Source organism: Sphaerodactylus townsendi, linkage group LG03 (genome assembly GCF_021028975.2).
Source record: "Sphaerodactylus townsendi isolate TG3544 linkage group LG03, MPM_Stown_v2.3, whole genome shotgun sequence".
Taxonomy (NCBI): domain Eukaryota; kingdom Metazoa; phylum Chordata; class Lepidosauria; order Squamata; family Sphaerodactylidae; genus Sphaerodactylus; species Sphaerodactylus townsendi.
This window is the reverse complement of record NC_059427.1, coordinates 119365111-119386705: the sequence shown is the minus strand read 5'-3', so window position 1 is coordinate 119386705 and position 21595 is coordinate 119365111. Positions and strand designations below refer to the sequence as shown.

The 21595-nt window shown below is 44.5% G+C and overlaps 1 protein-coding gene across 1 annotated transcript in view; it reads right to left on the bottom strand.

Annotated features, from left to right (window-relative positions):
- The window catches only part of QRICH2 (glutamine rich 2), a 52319-nt gene extending 37061 nt beyond the window's left edge, over positions 1–15258 (bottom strand). Inside the window, exons 1-3 of the mRNA XM_048487404.1 lie at positions 14392–15258; positions 7939–8043; positions 1917–1988 (exon numbers count right to left, since the gene is read on the bottom strand). Coding sequence (XP_048343361.1) covers positions 1917–1988; positions 7939–8043; positions 14392–14904 — 690 coding nt within the window. The 5' untranslated portion in view covers positions 14905–15258. The remainder of the gene's footprint in view (positions 1–1916; positions 1989–7938; positions 8044–14391) is intronic.
- Between the last annotated feature and the right edge of the window lie 6337 nt (positions 15259–21595).

The following is a 21595-nucleotide window of genomic DNA, read 5'->3' as shown; positions in this document are numbered from 1 at the left end:
GTCCAACAGGGCTGAGTGAGTGGGTGGCTGTGAGGGTGGGGGGCTGAATGTATTAATTAGGTATCAGAGTATGGAGTACATGGTGAATTTTAATTTCTATACCCACTTATCTCGAAGGGCTCAGGGCAAGTCATGCAACACACATAATAAAAAACAACAATAAGCAGCATTTACCAAAATATCAAAACATCAGCACTCCATGATGGGGAACAATTGCAACGTATATAATAAAACCAATAATAGTCAAATATTAGGCTACAACCGTGGTGGCGAACCTTTGGCACTCCAGATGTTATGGACTACAATTCCCACCAGCCCTTGCCAGCATAACCAATTGGCCATGCTGGCAGGGGCTGATGGGAATTGTAGTCCATAACATCTGGAGTGCCAAAGGTTCGCCACCACTGGGCTACAACAACAATAAACAATATTTCAGATATCAAATATCAATAATCAAAACATAATCAACATAATAACGTTGCATAGCGACAGCATTTCATAACAACATTATATCATAGGGACATTAGAACAACAAAATAGCATTAGAACAATCGTAACATCTTAACATCACAATAAGGTAACATCAGACAGCAAAAAACAAAGTGACATAATGATTGACAGTATAATTATGACGTCTATCTTATAAACCAGGGGTCCCCAAACTTTTTAAACAGGGGGCCAGTTCACTGTCCCTCAGACTGTTGGAGGGCCGGACTAAAAAAAACTATGAACAAATTCCTATGCACAAATTATTGTAAAATGTTTGATTTCACCTTTCAGCCTTTCTGTCATGGTCTATTTTTAGAACAGTGACCAAAGTATGTCAAGTATAGGGTGGGCTCCAAATATTGTTGGGGAGGCTGCGGAATACCTACCCCTGTAAAAAAAAAAAGCGGAACTTTCCCAATGAAACATTCCATCTAACCCAGGATCAGGTATCTTCCTGGGTTCTTTCCTCCCTAGCAGCCAGCGAGCGATTCACCAGCCTGGCTGATGCCAATGGGAGTGAGGTGGAACAGAAAGCCTGAGAGCAACACATGGAGTAGCTGAGAGGAGGGCGGAGCAGGCATTGCCACATGTAAGGTTTCCAACTCTGGGTCAGAAAATTCATGGAGATTTGGGGGTGCCATCATGTAACTGCAATCAACAGCCGTTGGGGCTGGTTCCTCCTCTCCCTCGAGCCCCCACTGCACATGAATGGAGCCATTGCCGCCATGCCTGGCGGGCCTGATAAATGCCTTCAGGGGGCCACATTTGGCCCCCGGGCCGTAGTTTGGGGACCCCTGTTATAAACCAACATCTAGCTCAGTGGTTCTCAACCTTCCTAATGCCGCGACCTTTTAATACAGTTCCTCATGTTGTAGTGACCCCCAACCCTAACATTTATCCATTTTACAGATGGAGAACACTGATGCAGAGAGTCTTAGGCGACCCCTGTGAAAGGGTCGTTCAACCCCCAAAAGAGTCCTGACCCCCAGGTTGAGAACCACTGAGCTAGCTGAACTCACAAGGTGACATGGTTGGCATTGGCTGCACAACCCACTGAGGGTGCATTTGCGCAACAGCTTCTAATTTTATGAGTTAGGAGCATTTGCATGAAACTGGAAATTCAAACAGTGAACAAGACAGGCACCAGTGAACCAAGGATTTATGTGCAATGGAAAAATCCATCTCTCTATGTGGGTTGCACAGACTTTGCTGGTCCTATCATCACAGATGTGCTGAGACAGTAAAAGGATCAAGCAAGGGCTAAGAATGCTAATGCATATTGGCTAGGATGGTTGGATGAGTAACTGGATGCACAGTCTGATCTTCTTCAAAACCGCTACAGAAATGCACCCTAAGGGGAGTCACTGGAGAGCCTGTTGCTTGTGATTTGCATGCAAATTATCCTTTAATGTTCTGAGGGAACATACCAGCTCATGATCCAAACTCGTCTGATCACTTAAGCAAGACTGTAGCCGATCGTCAAATGCCTGGGGGTCTATCTGCATAATTAAGGAAGAGATGACAATTAGATTATCAACCAGAATTATCTCTGGCTGCTCAGAGGTAAATTGTGAGTATGAACATTTTTTAAAATGTATAACAAGGCTGCACTAATTGAGGAGTCTTTCCTCACATTTTGTAGAAGGCGGGCACTTGGGAAAAAAAACTTGCAAAGAAAAACTTGTTCACAAGCATTCAGTTTACTGCAAGTGCACAGCTCTGGTGGCCATTTTTCCACCCTATAAGCTTCAGAAGAAAGGAGTAAACATCTTGTTTCCTAGAGAGCAAGATAACAAAAGCAGACCTCAGAGAACTTGGCGGCTCTCAGGGGATTGTCCCTCTGTGTGTATTTGTGCAGTCAGCTTTGTTCGAATGACACACTGTTAAGCTCAGAGCTCCTATACCTAGTATGAGCATTCCAGTTAGATTGTCAAAGTCCAGAGCAATTTATTTCTATGCCACATGGCCTATACTGAGGCCTTGGAACATTTTGCACCTTGACAAAACAAAACAAAAATGGACTGTGGAAAAATGAAAAGCCAAAGGTCAAAATAGATGTGATCGTGGCAGGAGATAAGGGTGCAATTTAAAAAGCAAAGGCCGTGTGTGGGTGAGGACTGCTGAATCGTCTTCCCACCTGAGGCTTGCTTGCCTCTCTGCAGTTTTTCCCCAGAGGTGATATTTTCCTCTCCTTGCCCCAGAGCTTCATTCCCGGAAGCAAATCAGGCTGAAAGATCACTTCTGAGGACAAAACTGCAGAGAGAGATACATGGTAGAAATCGGGTAGAGTCCACTCCTGTCAAACTAGGCACCTCTTCAGTTCTTTAAATCAGATTCCTGTTTCCTGCTTTATACTCACCAATGGCAGACCTGAATTTTAAGAGACAGATTTGCTGCCGTCATCTAACAAGCTGTGTAGGAAGCACAAAAATACCCTCACAGTGCTGTGGGAAAGGGGAAAATATAACTGGTCATTTGACAAGGGGTAACTTAGCACAAAATCCATGGTGCTGCCAGCGAATTGATTCTCAATTCTCAGTCCTTATGATGGAAAAAGATGCCCCTTGCTAATCCAGAGAGCAAATATTTTAAAAATTGACCATTGTTTTTAATACAGGAACTCTAAAAAAAATTGTTGGTGACAAGATCTTTACTCATTTAGTTCAATTTATTAAAAATGCTTAACTGTAAAGGAGATTAATGAATCAGGCATTAAACAAATTTAGACTTATTAAAACTGGAGACAGCAAGTACTGCCTTAGAAGAGGCATTGCCACCTTTCTTTCACACAGGAGGTAATGCCTTTTCTAAGATGTCACACCATTTAAAAACAAAGATTGAGTGTTGCTTTTCCTCTGAACTACTGTTCTATTCATATGCTAATATGAATGTGCTTTGAGGGTGGGAACATGGGGTCCCTGCATTGTCTGTACCACGATGTCACTTCCAGGAAAACCGATATCAGGTAGCTCTAAAAATTGCCAGGAACTCTATGGTAAAACCGCCGTTTCCTGCAAGTCCTAGAGCTTTCCTATGTTACTTCTGGGTTTACCCTGGAAGTGATGTTTTGGTATAGACAGCACTAACCTTAAGTTTTTTTTCCTAACACTGTTACTTGATATAGCAATGCACAATGCTACCTATCAGAGTGAGGCCTTCCACCATAGTAGGGAGCCTGGCACTTCTGAAATATGCGTCTATTCACTAAATCAATTAAAACTCACATAATTAACTAAAGTTTGGTTCAGATGTCACATGAACCCATAGTCTGATTAAATCTGATTAGAGTGGTTGTCTAAATGAAAGCCAATTCACTAAGCATGGTTAGTTATGGTATATCAAACTAGGTAAATCTGAATCTCTCTCTCACACACACACACACACACCCCAATCCTGGAAATGCCCTTCTTTTTCAATGTTTTTTTAACTGAAAAAAAACCCCAAGCTATTTGGCAGAAAAAATCTGAATGGGTTTTGGCTTTTTTGGCTTTTGTTTGCAGGGAGAAGAGCTCTGCTCTCTACAAGCTACTCCCCTTCCCTGATCCCAAAACCAGTTTCTGGTTTTGTGTTGGGAGAAGAAGCCAGGTTGCTTGCAGAGACATATCAGGCAACCCTCCCCTCCCAAAAGGGAAGAGGTTCTCCCCGCTGCTGCTTCTGAAGCAGGGGCGTACCTAGGCAAACTGGCGCCCGGGGACAAAACCTGAGTTTGGCGCCCCCCCCGCCCCCGCCGCCTGGCGTATGGGTGGCCACCCTCCCCCACCATGACCAAACAATGATTTTTTGTACCAGCTCACAAAACACCTCCCATGCCCATCAAAACATACATGGCTCTCTCCCCACCAACTCTTTTCCTAATTTCCTAATCACAACAACCCTATGAGGTAGGTTGTTAGCCTGAGAAACAACTCCAAGCCAGTGCAAGTGGGTATTAAGCATGTAAATCTCTCACAAATCACCCCCAGAAAAACATTTACCAAACAAATGTCAGCATCATCTCTCTAGAAACACTTCCGAAAAGGTGGAATCCACCCCTAAACAGCATTACTTTCAATGGTGTTTAAACTAGGGAACTCAGATTCTTCTTTTAAATCCCACCTTAAAGGGAGAATCTGGGGTCCCTGATTAAACTAAAATGGAAAGTGATGCTATTTGAAAGTGGATTCTCCCCCACTCTAGAACAGCATCACTTTTGAGGGTTAAAGATTCAGATGGAACAAATAGTGAATTTGGCAGCTGGAATCTGGGCAGAATTTAGGCACATTCGAAGTAAAATGGTCCAATTATTTCCTGCCTAAATATGAACAAATGCTTGAATGCAAGGTATTTGGAGTTGGGGGGGGGGGGAATTATTTTTGGTGTTTTTAGGCCCTGCAGGGAGCGCATTTTTAAAGCTAGCCCCGCACCATCATGTCAGGGCATCATCCAGAGACTGCCCTGATGATACCACCCAAGTTTGGCGATGTTTGGTTCAGGGGCAGCAAAGTTATGGACACCCAAAGGGGGTGCCCCATCCCCATTGTTTTCAATGGGAACTGACCTGAGATAGAGGCTACCCATTTGAGGGACCATAACTTTGCTGCCCCTGAACCAAACTTCACCAAGCAGGTAACGTATCATAAGAATAGTTATAGCAGATGATACCCTGAACATTTGGTGTCACTAGCTCTAAAAATACATCCCATCAAGGCACTTTTAAGAAATGTGCCCAAAGATTCTTTGTTTTTGCGATGACTTTGCTCCATTGTAGCTAATGGGGAATTTCTGAGGCAAGCTGCACATTTTTGAAGATGGAGGCGCCAGGCTTTCAAGGAAGCTCCAAGAAGCCTAGAGTAGTGGCATCCAAGCTTGGTGAGCAGCTACTGGAGTAGAGCGAGTTGAGAGAGTTCTGAAGGGAACTCAGCCCACAGGCTTTCATGTACAGGAGCGTAGAAACAAAATAAGCCTTTTGGGGGCTGTAAAAAATTAAGATCACCAGAAGCAAAGGTCTCCCAAACCTGGATGCTATTGCCAGGAGGGATTCCTGGAGCCACCCTGAAAGTCTGGTGCCTCTGTCTTTAAGGCTGGTAAGCCTGCCTACACACTCAGAAAGTCCCCATTGGCTACAATGGAGCAAAGTCACAATAAGGCAAAGAATCTTAGACGGCTATTCAGAACACCCTGGAAGGAGTGTATTTTTACAAGCTAGTGACACCAGGCCCTCGAGGAGTATCAAATCTGATAACTACTCTTATGATGCCACCCAAGTTTAATTGAAGTTACATTCATGGGGACCAAAGTTATGGTCCCTCAAGTGGATAGCCCCCATCTCAGGTTAGCTCCCATTGAAACCAATGGGGATGGGGGCACCCCCTTTGGGAGTGTCCTTAACTTTGCTTCCTCTCAAACAAACATCACCAAATTTGGGTGGTATCTGCTCAGGACGATCTCCTGGATGGTGCCCTGAAATTTTGGTGCCGCTAGCTTTAAAAATGCGCCCCCTGCAGGCTGGAACGTGAAAAAACACTTAAAAATTTAAAAACACACAAACGACCCTGAAATGTTGACGCCCCCCCACGTGACCAAATGGAGGGCGCCCGGGGACAAAGGGTACCCCCTGTCCCTAGGCAGGAACGCCACTGTTCTGAAGTCCACGTGGACTTGAAAAGCAGTGGCAAAGAGAAGTGAAATATTTTGGATTCGGGTTTTTAAAATCCGAAAAATTTCAATAAAAATCTGAATAAAGCTGATATTCAGTTTTACCAAAAATTTCTAGGTTTTAAAAACTGGAAGTTGAAATTTACCAAGCACAATTGTTTGTGCTCAGCCCTAGTTTATACATAATCATAGTAGTTCTACATCAAAATACCTCTTGTCCAAGGATGTAGGTAAGGGGGGGTTCCCGGGTCCAACCCCCCCATTACATGTCCAAAGCTCCACCCCCCGTGTGTGGGTTTTTTTTGTATTTTTAAGTGTGTTTTCAGTTTGTGGTCTGCAGGGGGCACAGTTTTTAGGCTAGAAGCACCAAAATTGCAGGAAGTTTTTGGGAGACTCTCCTGATGATACCACCTAAGTTTGGTGAAGTGAGGTTCAGGGGGTCCAAAGTTATGGACTCCCAAAGGGGGTGCCCCATCCTCCATTGTTTCCAATGGGAGCTAATAGAAGATGGGGGCTACACCTTTGAAAGTCCATAACTCTGGACCCCCTCAACCAAACTTCACCAAACCTGGGTGGTATCATCAAGAGAGTCTCCTAAAGATGCCCTGAAAGTTTGGTTTTGCTAGCTTAACAATTGCACCCCTGACAGCAGGCACCCCCCAAACTTCCCCAAATTCTCCTTTTAAATCCACCCCCTTCGGCATGGATTAAAAGGAAGAATCTGAGGTCCCCAGTTTAAACATTGAAAATGATGCTGTTTCAGGGTGGGGGATAATCTACCCCAAAACAGCATCACTTTCAATGGTGTTTAAACTGGGGACCCCAGATTCTCCCTTTAAGGTGGATTTAAAAGGAGAATCTGGGCTCCCTAGTTTAAACACCATTGAAAGTGATGCTGTTTGGGGGTGGATTCCAGCGTCATAGCGGCCACCCATTGCAGGGGGGGGGGCACAAACCTCAGATTTTACACCGGGCTCCATTTTCCCTAGCTACACCTCTGCCCGGAGGGGAGGGAAGAAGGGGCTGCCAGTTGCCAGCTGGGAGCCCAGCCAGTGGGGGAGGGGCAGGTGGGGCAGGGGAGTCTGCCATCCCTGGCCACAGAGAACTGCTTTTATAAACACTGAGGCTGTGGCGGGGCTTGGGGAGATGTGGCCACGCCCCCAAGGGTGGGTGGGGGTATGGCCCTGCCCCCAAACCCACCCCATAAAAAATCTATATCTACATCACTGCTCTTGTCTTTCACTGTTTCTCACTAGCCGTCTCCCTGACTGGTGAAACTGGCATTTATTGAGGCAAATCAAGTTCTGAATGATTTTCTGTGAGCTGAATGCATTGTTAAAATAAACCATGGTCTTATTATATCTGAACTGACCCTAAGAATGTTTACCTGATTTACAGCCCTAAGATTCTTCTTTCAGCTGGGCGAGACAACACAATTACTCTTGAAAGAGAAATTAAGTGGCAGATGAGACCAGGCACTGTAACCCTTTCCATGATATGTCACCACTGTGTTTGTTAAATCTGGATAGCACCTGATCTGCTGTGCTTGTAACGAAGATCACTCTTTGCACTATAAAAAACCCTACTTGTTAATTCCTCCCCCCCCCCGCACACACACACCCAATTTAGTGGTTATTGAACATTTTATTAAAATATGTGAATGATAAAGTAAATTAATTTTAGCATATAAAAACTAAACGGCAGTGAAAAATTTTAAAAGCCATATCTCTTTAAAATATGATCGGACTCCCAGGAGTTACGCAGAAGTGGAAAGTGTTCAGTAGAAAAGCAGACAAGAAGCATAGAGTATTTTACCAAAGCTAAGTGATCCTTGATTCTTTGTATATCCTCCTCCAAGTTGGCTGTATTTGATTTCATGTTGCCTGTCTCATTCAATAGGTCCTGTAATAAAGACAAGGCCTGCAGCACAGAGAGAAAAGAGAAAAATCAGTGAGAGATGGCACTCAGCAATGGTCCAAATTTGGCTTATTTATATTTATTTATTTGAAATATCTACATTCCATTTTTTCCCTAATGCCCAAAGAAGCAATCTGCATAAACCGCCTGTTGTTTTGGCCAAATTATGTATGTGAGGGATCCATAACCAGATCTCCAATGTATAGTTAGCTTACAATGCCGGTTGGCAGGTGGGTGAATTGGGACCACAGAGGTAGGGAATCCTTTTCCTTTGTACTGTTTCATCAATCAAAAGCACTGCCCCGCACTTGGGATATATTAGTGCCAGGAAGCAAGCGCGGGGCGGGGGGGGGGGGGGAGAAGGGGGGGGGCTCTGAAAGTTCAGTATGGTTAATAATGGAGATTGTGCAAATGGTAGAAAGAACCTTCTAGTTGCTCCCAGCAACTGTATTTTTTCAGTGGGGCAATGATGATATGAACAGAACTTTAAGGAAATGGAGGGGGTGTGTGTGCTTCTAATACACTGAGTAGTTACAAGCCATCTTAAAAATGTGGCAACAATTTACACTGTAACTGATGCTTCACATGTGCCCACTATGAAATGCTTTTATGTCAACAGCCCATTACAAAGGAAATTAGCCTCTTTCCCAAATCAGCCCAGAGAAGCTCCAGCATTCTGGAAACCTCAAAATAATGGTTTAAATGTCTCATCCCCCCCTCCCCCCCATTTTCAGCCTCCAATACACTTGTCATTAGGGCACAAGTGAAAAAGCTGGAGCTTCATGAATTAAGCACAGCCTGACCCTTAGGCTGTTGTAAGATGCAACAGGACAGAAGCACTCTGTTCTGATTAAACTACAGGATTGCTGTTTCACCCAGACCCTGCAGAGTTATCCCTTTTTACTCCGAATCTGGAGAACTTGTTGCTATGCCCAGTTACTTCTTTCCAAAGTTTTCCCCATAGATTGTCCTTTGCTATGGGCTTGCTGCTTAGCAACTGGAGATAACTATTTCATAATACTCTGCTGCTCTACTGGGATCAATGTTCTTATTTATCCTGATGAAGGCTGAGAGAGTTTGCAGACAGGTATGTGCGTGGTACGTGGCTAATAGGACCAACACTCATCCCCAGTTAGAGAAAGCAGATGGGATTCTGACCCATTGTTGTCATGGTTCCAGCTGCTAAGGTCTTGAGGAGAACACAAGTGACAGAACAGCCCACTCAAGTAGGCCAGAGGTAGTCCCTTCAGAATCCACAAAGCTTTTTGTAGGAACTTGGCTCCATTGGGAGTTTTGTTTCATCCCTATGAGTGTTTTAGGACAGGGCTTCTTTGGACATCAACAAAGCCACTGAGCATATTGTGCAGCTATTCTGCAAACCCTCAATATGCACACAATGCATTTAAACCCAATTTGGGAAGACCCTGTTTATTTATTTACATTATTTATAGTCTGCCTTTCTCACTGAAACGTAAGGCCAAGTACACAGAATAAATCAATACAATCAATAAGATGGGACATCCAATAAACAGAATTAGATTGCAGAGATCTGTAAAGAAGCAGAAGCCTGAAATAGAGTTGTAACAAAAGCATATGCATTTAAACATGACATGTTAAACAATGCAGGAATTACACAGTAGGAGCACAGGGTAAGCAGCAGATAGTATACAGCAGCATAGTCTACAGTTCCTGTTCCTTTACTACAGCACCTTTTTGAACCATTTCATTACAGTACAGCCCTATTGCCTGGGTAAAACAACATTTGTGTAAAACAGCATTTGGGTAAAACTTCCTACAGTTCTGCAGAGTTTGCAAAAAACTAGATGAATAGAAACCTTTTTAACCTCATCAGGTAGCCATTCCATAAGGTCTGGAGGGGTCACTATGGAGAATGCATGTGCATGGTAAGTTGTTGATTTTGACTATCTGTGGAGTGGAACCTGCAGAAGGTCCAGCTCAGATGACCAGGAGCATAGAGGGGAGAGGTGGTTTTGTAGATAGGAGGAAGCAAGGCCACGAAGGGATTTGTATGCAATAACCAACACCTTGAATTCAACCTGGTAACAGATCAGATCAGAAGCCTTTATTGGCATGCAAAGTACACAATATAAATACATGAAAACATCATATGGTAAAGCATTAAAAATTAATTGACCTAGATTCACAGACTCATAGCCTGCTACAAAAACTTTGCCACCGATTCAGTCGACCAGGATTTTGATTTGCCAGGAGAAATGACCCCTTGGCTTTATCAGATAGCCCTTCCAAATAAAGAAAAAGGGGGTTAATAAAACAACCATGAATAACAGCATACAAGGGGCAGTAGAAAAAAAAACAAGTGGAATAGTTTCTAAGCAGCTTTGCCTACAAGGCCAAGAGCCCAGTAACTGACAGGGAGCCAATTGAGGGACTGTAGAATAGGAGTAACAGGAGTAATATCTATGCTCTGCCTAGATAGCCGCATGGAGCAGGTGCCATATTCGTAGTCTGCAGCACTTTTCATGCTTGGCCTCAGGAGCTGGATATGCAAACACAGGAGGGTCCTTGTCCTGTCCAGACAGTACACAGTCCAGGGATCTCACTGCAAACATTAGGAAGAGATGTGCCTCCACCTGCCCAGCTCACTGGTGCATTACTGAATAGCAAGTGTCCCTGAGTTAATGAAAATGAATGTAGGGTATTGCAACCAGTTCAACAGGTGCCTGTTGCAAAGATTATCTCTGCTGGGAGCCATTCTTGGCATACCTCACAGTTTGAGTTGCCCTTGTTGTCTTCAGTTCAACAGCTCCAATACAGGAAAAAATTGCAGGGGGTGGAGGCATACAATGTTGTCGACCACATTCAGCTTTCCCTTACAGCTCTGTAACTAATGGATGTAAGTAATAAATCAAAATTTCTTTGAGTTCCGGCTTATGAGAAGCACAAGACATTCTGCAAGACATGACAGAGTGGGTACAAACTGTTTTTTGAATGCATGAATCAAATGTGGAATGTCATCTGCTTAGATGATTATTCAGACTTGACATGTATCCTTGGAGAACTATGTTTAGGTCAAGTAGGCAAAACGTGGAATTAATTCTAAGTCCAATAATTTAAAGTGATTAATCTATGGTCAAAGCTATAGGTTTCCAAACTGTGTAATAACACCAGATTGTTTAATTTATTTTTAATTTGGTTTTTAAGAATGCAATCCAGTTACTGACAGCATTATTCTCTCTTTCTCACAGAGCCAGTGTGGTGTAGTGGTTAAGAGCAGATGCAGTCTAATCTGGAGAACTGGGTTTGATTCCCCGCTATGCCATTTGAGCTGCGGAGGCTTATCTGGGGGACCAGATTAGCTTGTGCACTCCAACACATGCCAGCTGGGTGACCTTGGGCTAGTCACAGTTCTTCCAAGCTCTCTCAGCCCTACCCACCTCACAGGGTGTTTGTTGGGGGGGGGGGAAGGGAAAGGACAGAGAACTGCTTCTGTTGGGCAGCACCAGTTGGAGAGAGACTAGAATGAAGCTATGGAATTTTTAAACACTTATGTCTCAACTCAAAGTTTATAAACAGAGCGATGCAACTATTTTCTATTTTTAGTTAACAGGAAAATGTCACAACATATTAAAAACCACTAAATATTTTGAAGGAAAACTTAACTGAAATGGCCTCGGAAGGATGTCCAAAGTATCATAATACAGAAGAGTTTATGCTAAATAAGGTATAGAATGGTTACGTTCTGTGCAACTGAAGTTCAGATGCTATTAAATTAACATGACCACGAGCTGGATCCTGTGCTGTGAACAGATCAAGTTTATGGATGGGATCACTGCTACAAATCCTTTCCTAATGGGTTTGGGAACCTTTAGTAAGAAGAAGAGATGTAAGAGGGAAGACTGCAGCTAGAGAAAGGGGAAATTGGCATAAATATTCCCTCCACATTGTCATATAATCTCCTCTATAAATGGAGCAAGACCTTGTTCAACAGTTAGGGAAGAATTATTGCTGATTTCCCCCTTTCAGCCTTAGCTCTCCCCCCACCCCCGATCATACCCCATACTGTCCCTGAAATGCACCCAAAAGTAGCTCTCAGAAGTGGCTCTTCAGGAAAAGTCTAAGTCACAGAGATGAAGAGCTGGCAAAATCTCCTTCCAGTAACCAGAGCCATAGTGAGTGGGAACTACGCCCAGGGCAAGTGTGTGCCCTGCGCCCCTGCCATGCCCTGCCCGCCCCCGGAACACCTCCCTGCCCTTGCACTGGCATGCACTTGGTGCAAGTCATCCCCACCCCCACCCCCACCCCTGGGCGCTACTAGGTTTCAGACAGTGCTAAGAGAGGCAACATCAGTGGAAGGCCTCTATGTCCCATTTGTTGACCTTCCCAGGCAACTGGTTGGCCATTGTGTGAAACAAGATACTGGACCAGATGGACCATTGGGGTGATCCAGTAGAGTTCTGCTTTTGTTCTTCTTCAAAGCTAAATGTCCACCATTATCCTATACAATACTGACTGTAGTCAATGTTCACAGTGTTTCTACAGTTAAATAACTCTATGTGCATTTTAAGAAAGAACTGCAAGTGAGTCCTATATGAGAACTTTATTTATGCTTGAGTTTGATATTCCAGGAGGTATTACCACCAAAAGAGAATGAAAGGACATAAAAGTTCTCACAAAAGGACTCATGGGTACAAACGGGCAGCTGCAGCTTTCAATGGCACGAAGGTAAGCAACATCACCTGGTAAATAAGATTGCATTAAGCCTCTGTTAAAGGGACAGCATATGTTCCCCTCCAGGCTGCTGGCAACCCTACAATAGGAAAGTGAGCCCCTTTCTACAAGTCTCTTTTCCAAGGTAAATAGCCATTTTAGAATCAAATGCATGACTGCATGATTGATTTGCCCTCTGATAAAGGCATCTGGAACTTCTCCCAAATCAGATCTTTGGCACTTGGACAGAGCTGGATGTGCAAGAAGCCTTTACTACCAAAACTTTTAGTAAAACTCATCAGACTGCTTCCTTGTCCACCAAGGCTCATTCTTCTTTCAATGTATATTGCTGTTTGTAGTCAAGGAATAGCTCAGCTTTTTGCACTGGAAGTCTAACCAGATCACTTACAAAGGAGACCGAAAGGCAGGACTTCTTCCATTCATTCCTCTGAAAAAGGAATGAAAATAAACTCTACATGTTCAAATTAGAGAAATCCTCTGGCAGGATCTGGGAGGTCCCCACCTTTTCATCTACTCATTGAATTGGCAACAGCCGTCAGGACTCGATTCCCCTTTTGCCCTCACAGACGGTCTGACAAAATTCATATGGGACCATGCTGCAATGAAAAACGCATTTCCTCTCCTTACCCAGTTTAATCAAGTTCTGTCCTGGACATATTGCAATAGCTGGTGAATGAGTGTAAATTTCAGTTGTGCTTCCTCCCAAAGCCATTCTTATCTCTGAGGATGGTCATCATGACCTGATAATAGTTTATGTAATTTTTTAAGTATGCTTTGCAAACCACTTCTTAATAATTTTCAAAACTCTGAGAGGTCATTTATTTCTTTTTTGAAAAAAAAATTATACCGGCAAGAGCGTGAAGCTGAGATACTAGAAGACTTTGGAGGTGAGTACAGACACTTCGCGAATCCAGTTCCCACAAACTTATGCTGGCTTCTCACTTGCCTGCCCACCTGCCTGGCAGAACACAACCACAACTAATATAGATGATTCTGTCTGCACAACCAAAGGCATATTGTCAGTGCAGAACACTTCCATGCCAAGCAGTGCCTGTTCTCCCCAATGCCCAGTCATGTTAGGAAAGGCTACAACTAAAGGGGGGGGGAATCCACTGATATAACTCCTGGAACAATGTATTCTCGATTCTAAATGACCATGAGCGTGACCCAAAGCACACCCACCAGCCACAGATGTCATTTCAGGAAGAGTGGTGGTGGTGGGGTGTAGTAGTGGTCATGAGAAGATTTTGCTAAATAGTAACCATGCTACATACTGGCAAGCCAGTGTGGTTGTAGTGTTAACAGTGTCAAACAAGGATCTGGGAGAACCTGGTTCGAATCCCTACTCTGCCATGGAAGCTTGCTGAGTGACCTCAGGCCAGCTGCACATTCTCAGCCTAACTTACTTCACACAGATATTGTAAGAACAAAATGGAAGAAAGGGGATGTATGTTAAAAAAATGGCAATATAAATTGAAGAGAAAGATGAGATATAAATGAAGTAAATAAATAACACATAAGGCTGGACTAAAACACATTGTTGAGAACAGGTTAAATTTTGTGAAATACCATCATTGCCTAGTCTTTGCAAAACCTTCTATGAACTTGCTCAACCTCTTGGATTTGGTTTGAAAGACTTACCTGTGTGAGGCCTTCCTCATTGGCTTCCACCTTTTTCTGCAACTGCATCAGTCGCCACATGTCAGCCACCGCAGTGTCACTGCCACTCCTGGTCTTCTCAATCAACTCTGTCGCTGAAGGCCTGTCCATACTACTGACTTGTTTCTGGAACCCTTTCACTTTTTTACCCATCCCATGGACGCTGTCTTGCACCCCTTGAACCTGATCTTCCACACCCCGGACCTGGTCCTCCACACCCTGAAGGTTATGCTCCAGCTGCTTTAGTTTCTTTTCCAAGTTAGCCAGTCGATTATCTCCCAGTTTAGTCACATCCTCAGCAGACGGCACTTTCCCAGATTCAGAGGTTGGGGGTGGCTGCCACTCCTGCTTAATCTCAGTTAAAATATCCTCAACTTTAAGATGTCTGAGGAGGGCATGGAGGAAGGTATGAAGGGAATTGAAATTGACAACACCAACCTCCGGAGTGCCTATGGAAATGTCCACCAGCTCATACAAACTTACTTTGAAAGCCATTTCTCCAACCTTCTGAGTATTTTACTAAATATAGGACAGTAGTCTTATTTTTTTTAAAAGAAAGAAAGAAAATCTTCTTGAAATAGACACGTAAATCATTCACTAATCCTCAGAAACTATGTCTTGTTGTGGAGGGAAAATCCGTTCAATAGAAAAGTGTTCTTCTTCACAAGATCCATTTGGAACATCAGAAATCGATTCTAACAGATTCTCATCATAAATGGAGAACTTTGGGGGAATTTTTGTGTTGCTCTAGTGACATCGCTCCCCTTGCCTCCGAAAGATCCCACCTCTATCTAAAGGCTTCTGTGTAAGGCGCCCATTGACCTCCAAAGCCCCGCTCCCAGGCTGCGCGCTAGCATCTAGCCCCACTAGCAGCAATAGACAGAAGAGCGGGTTGCAGCGCCTCGAAAGGTTCCATCTGCGTCGTCACAATCCAGCCCTCTTTGAATTCTCTCGTTCCATTGGTTACGTAACAGACTGCCCCATTCCAGGATTGGTCGCGACAGCTGCCCATGTGCTTTTGTTTACATCGCCGGCTTCGGCTGGATACATTTCGGCGTTTATGGTTGCTAAGCGATGATGCCAGAACATTCACTTTCTGCCACTGGCTGGCTGCGCCGCGAGAAATAGTTCCTTTCCTCCCGCTGGGAGATCGTGAAACAAGCATGTGTCGAGGATGGGACCCCCACATCCAACAGGAACGCGAAAGGCTGCGGTGAGTGCGTTGCAAGTTATTGTGTTGAGTAATATATCGCATGCCTTTGCCCTCTACAAAAGATAGCAATAGTTTCTGAGCAACAGATTCTGGAAATTTTAAATACAGTATAGCAATTAAGTAATGTGTGTGTGCGCGCGCACACATCCATACACTTATTTTAGTTAATATTATAAATTATATAAAGAGCCTGAAATGGCCGTCTGCACCCTCCAAACCAACACAACATAAGCAGCCAGAATCCTCCAGAAAACTGCATTTTCTTACAGATGCTGCAGAAGTAGGATACTTAGGATTGCTAGCTGTGGTTTGGGAAATACCTGGAGATTTTGGGAATGGACTTTGAGCAGGGTGGGATTGCGGTGGGAGGGACCGCAGCATGGTATAATGCCACAGAGACCACCCAGCTGTTCTCTCCTTACCACAGTAGCTGTGGCAGCGACTCTCCCAGAATCACAACTACAGAGATCAGTTCCCTTAGGGTTTCCAACTCCAGGTTGAGAAGTTCCTGGGGATTTGGGGGTGGACTCTAGAAATGGTGTGGCTTTGGGGGTGGGACATCAGCAAGGTCTAATGCCGTAGAGTCCAGTCTCCAAATCACACGTTTTCTTCAGGGGAACGGATCTTGCTCATCTGGAAACCCCTTGTAATAGTGGAAGATCTCTGGGTGTCACCTTTATGTTGGCAATCCTAGGGATACTGGGTTGGAAGTAACCTCAAGAAATCCTCCAGTCAAACCCATACCTCAAGCCTAGGTGTTTCCTACATGGGGAAATGACTGTGTGGTTTCCCTGTGGTTGCTGCCGCCGCCACTGCTACTATAACACAGCAGTGATGTGGCTTCCACATGAGAGGTTGCCCTCCTCCTACATTCCCTGCTTTTGTTTCATGCTCCAGATTAGTTTTGGCCAAATCCTGAAGTATTGCCCTGATGTGATGACATCACTTCCAGTTTTGCAGTGGTAGTGGTATTGGCCCAATGCCCATAAGCCTATCTCTGCCTCCCAGTTTCTCCCATTTGTGGATTATAACCCTGCCCCATGGGGGGGGGGGCAGTGTTAGGGCTGCCATGTGGGTGGAACTGGGAAAATCAGAATTTTCTCACCAACATAGCATCCATCCAGACCCTCCCCCTCAACCTGCGGGACATGAATCTCCAGTACACTCTCATCCAAAGAGAAGTAAACTCTGTAGCGCTTCTCTTGGGACTTCTTGCTATTTGGGGAAGTGGGGAACAGGCAGCCAGCTTTAGAAGTGTATACATAATCCTTCTGTGGAATGAGCTTCTTGATTCTCACAATCTTTCTTTTTTCATTCAATCCTGCTTTTCTCCCCATTGGAGGCCCAATCTGTCATGAATCTCATTGAGTGAACTTGGGCTCAGCTAGGGAAAATGGAGCCAGGTGCAAAATCTGAGGGGGAAGAATTAGGACTCATAAAAGGAAACACCTCTTCACGCAACGTGTGATTGGTGTTTGGAATATGCTGCCACAGGAGGTGGTGATGGCCACTAACCTGGATAACTTTAAAAGGGGCTTGGACAGATTTATGGAGGAGAAGTCGATTTATGGCTACCAATCTTGATCCTCTTTGATCTGAGATTGCAAATGCCTTAACAGTCCAGGTGCTCGGGAGCAAAAGCCACAGAAGGCCATTGCTTTCACATCCTGCAGGTGAGCTCCCAAAGGCACCTGGTGGGCCACTGTGAGTAGCAGAGAGCTGGACTAGATGGACTCTGGTCTGATCCAGCTGGATTGTTCTTATGTTCTTATGTTCCCCCCCCCCCCGCCCCATGTTTGTGTTTTTTGTATTTTTTGGTGTTTTTTCAGTTTTCAGCATGCAGGGGGAGCAGTTTTTAGGCTAGCAGCATCAAAATTTCAGGGTATCTTTAGGAGACTGTTTTGATGATACCACCCAGGTTTGGTGAAGTTTGGTTCAGGGGGTCCAAAGTTATGGACTCTCAAAGGTGTAGCCCCATCTCCTATTAGCTTCCATTAGAAACAATGGGGGATGGGGCACCCCCTTTGGAAGTCCATAACTTTGGACCCCCTGAACCAAACCTCACCTAACTTGAGTGGTATCATCAGAAGAGTTCCCCATAAACTCCCTGAAATTTTGGTGCTCCTAGCCTAAAAACTGCACCTCCTGCAGGCCAAAAACTGAAAAACACTAAAAAATACAAAAAACAAACTTGAAATTTTTGCTGCCCCCCCCCCCCAGGCACGCGCCCAGTGCAACGTGCACCCCTCGGTTCCCCTTGTAGCTCTGCCTCTGCTTGGGCCAGTCACTCTTTCTCAGCATAATCTACCCCTCAGATTTGTTTGGAGGTTAAAACGTGAGGGGGATTGAGTGTATTGCATTGCCAACTGGCTGAAGAAAAAATGTCCTATCCCTTCAACAGAGGCTCAATGGGGTGTTATTTGTCTGGTGATATTGTTTATCTCTACACCTTGGAAAAATTTGGCTGACCCCTTCCACACATTAAATCTCTATTAAAGGGACTGGACGTTTGTCTCCCAGGCTGTTGGCCACTGCAATGCTGCCCTGAGCTTCTTGGAGAATGGGCAGGATAATAATCTTGTGAATAAATGAAATGGTTATGTGTGTACAGTTTCCATCATCATCATTTTCTAGAGGTAAAAATACATGAGCCTCATATGTCCTAAGTTGTTTGGAAAATGAAAATGGAGAGGATTTGGGTTGCTTCCACTCGGTGGCGTATGACCTATAGGGACATGGGGTCACCCATGTCTCCAGGCACACCTTTTGGTTATGTGGGGGGGGGGCGCCCCAGGCTCTGGGCGTCCCATGTGACCAAACAGCATGCGCCCTAGCTGTACGCCACCAAGCCCCACCCCCTGCCTCCCTGCAGGCCAGTGGGGGGTGAAGGGGTAGGGGGGCTTCCGGAGAAGGAGTTGTCTCCGGGTGCCATTTCCCCCCGATGCACCTCTGCTTTCTCAGGAATTGCCATCAGCGTTTAGCCTGGAATGAAGACACTCTCTACAAATGCATGGAGCCAAATGTTCCCTAACATGTATTTCAACACAAAACATGCACTTCTGAAACAAATGCTGGCAGTCTGAATCAATAGTCAAAAAAGAAACTGTGTAGAAAACCCATTTTAGTATACCTCAGCTGTTGAGGTTTTTTAAAAACTTGTGCTGTAACCATCAGAATCTTTTTCTTCACTTTAGGTCTTGCTGTTTTAGACTTCAGAACATGACCCGAATTATTTATCAGGGAAGAGGGTAGCCATTTCCTACCTGGAAAATTCCCGGGAATGTTAATGATTTAGAGAATTTAGTGTAGGGATAACTGTGCTTATTCTTGGGTATGTGTGTGTGTGAAGAGGGGTATGTCCCAAAGAAAGCATTCACGTACACACAAGGAAAATTCGCAGGTGTATATGTAGTAGCATGTTTTGTTTGTTCAGATTGGGAGCTCATATTTAACATGTATGTGGATTCACTGTGGACTGTAGCCAGCATTGCTCCTTAGATGGATTGTAATATTTCCAGATAGGGCCAGAAACTCTCCAGAAAGACTGCAGGAGGGTGGGGAGAAGAACAGTGACAACATGGCTAAATGCAGTCCCTGAACAGCTTGGATAGAGAAGATTAAATCCCCTCTTTATGTATGTCGCTATGCCAACAATAACAGCACTAAAGAGGGATTTTTGAACCACAAGTTTACACGAAAGAAGCTCTTATTCCATAAATAGGAATTTTCATGTCACAAATTAAATGTCTGTATTTTTTTTTGTGAAGGGGCAGGAATTAGGTAAGATGTGCTCTGGGTCAGGTGGGATAGTTCATTCATTGACCCCTTTCTGGTCACAAGCCTGCTCCAAAATTCATCAGCCAATCCAGCGCAGTTCTAATTTTTTCCTCAGGAAACTCACATGGTTGAGGTGAGGAATGCGAAATTTAGCAAAGAAGAAATGGCTGTGGGTTGTTTCTAAATATTGTAACGAGTTTGGAAGGGGAGAGAATATATACATGTGTTCCACTTCTGGACTGGCTGCACTGCAGTGGAGGTGAAATGAGTTTCTATATATAGATTGTAAGTCGCTCAGGGACCACTTGAAAAGGTGCACTGCATTGACAGCCATTGTGAGGCACTTAAAGCTGGGATACCAGCCAGTGCGCTCTCTCTCTCTCTCTCTCTCTCTCTCTCTCTCTCTCTCTCTCTCTCTCTCTGACACGCACTCACACACAGAGACACAGACACAGACACACACAAATTGGTCTGTCTTTTCAAATCCAAAGCAGAATATTTCAAAGCCAACTTGTATGTTTAGGGATCTTAAAATGTTCATAGTTTATTTGGGTTTGACAGCATAGACCATACCCCTTAAAAAAAACCTTTGACAACAAACCACAAAACAACTTTGCCGCATCTAATGCACAGTTTTGATTTAGACCATTATGAGAGGTTTGAAAGGAACAAACAGCCCACGGATATCTTCTGCCCTTTCACACCCCTTGAATACCTTTTTTTAAAAAGGCATATTGCTAACCAGATTGAAGACAGGGAAGTTCTTCTGATCAGGAACAAGCCCTGCAAATTGTCATAAGATCTTTTCATGGCAATTGCAGAAGTATTTCTCCAATTCTATCACAGCACATGTTTCTACTCTGAGCCAGCTGCTCTGCTGTGCTTCCAAGAGTGTGGACCTGTCCAACTTCTGTGATGAAGTGAGGGAGCACAATTGTATACGTTAATCTCAATGACTATCAATCATCCCATCTCACACCCCTTTCCCCTGTTGATTTAAAGACAGTGGTGGCAAAATCCTATGTATAGCAATCGGTGCCAGAGGTGGTGCACTTCAGAGCTCCCTCTGTGGGCACGCGTGCACAGAGTCTGGCTCGTCATGTGATAATAGTGTAATTATGTCAGGGAAATTATTAGCATTAAACCTAAGACCTAGTTTTGGGGAAGCAGTGTAGGTAGCCCTGTTAAGCGCTGTTAAACCCTACTGATTTTCATGGGAAGAACGAAAGCGTGATCCTTTACCTGGGAGTAAGCTCGGTTGCTGGCAATGGGGTTTGCTACTGAGTAAACCCTCCTAGGGTCGTGATTCACCCATTCAAAGCGTTGCACAGTTGCTTCAAAGCAAAGCCACCGACTACCACCAAGCTTACTCCTGAGTAATGTGTGCCTTGGAGCCAACCGTTTTTTCTATACTAAAACCTCAGTATTCAGGTTAAATTGCCATGTCGGCACTTTGCGATAAATAAATGGGTTTTGGGTTGCAGTTTGGGCACTCGGTCTCAAAAAGGTTCGCCATCACTGATTTAAAGATGTAGCAGATGTAGCCCCCAGCCAAACTCCCCCTGCCACGCCCACTTTGAATTCCCTCTGCCCCTTGCCATGTCCCCCACAAAAACCCCACTGACTTTTCTTCAAGCCAAGCATCAAGGCCAGGAAAACTCTGAGGATTGGGACAAGGCTGGGGGGGGGGGAGTGCTCCTTTCCTGGCCTTGATTCCGCCCCCAGTGTGTTGCCACCCTTGGTGCTGCTCAGACAAAGGAAACTAAGATGAATTTTTAAGGCACCGTTCCTTTAAAATTCACCTTACTTTCTTTCATGTGAGTGGTGCTGAGACTGTTGAGGCTCCTGGAGGCGGTCTCGAGCTGGACCTTGGAGTTTACCAGACTGTTGTGGGAGACTTCAGTGCCAGTGTGGATGCTGCTGCTTCCAGATGGACCGCAAACCTGATGTCATCCATGGAGTCACTAGAACTCACCCGGTTTGCAGGACTCGATGCCTCCCAGAGGCTTACTGGATGTGCTGACATGTAATAATTCGGCCCTTAGCTGCGAGGTTTTTGTGTAAGCTTTTTTGAAGGTAAGATCTTATCGCTCCTCCAAGACCTCCCTGCCAACTTAGAAGCAATAAATGAACTTGAGGCCCAACACAGGTTCTGTATTGGATCACCTCGTCCGAATCCTCCAAGATGAAGTGGAT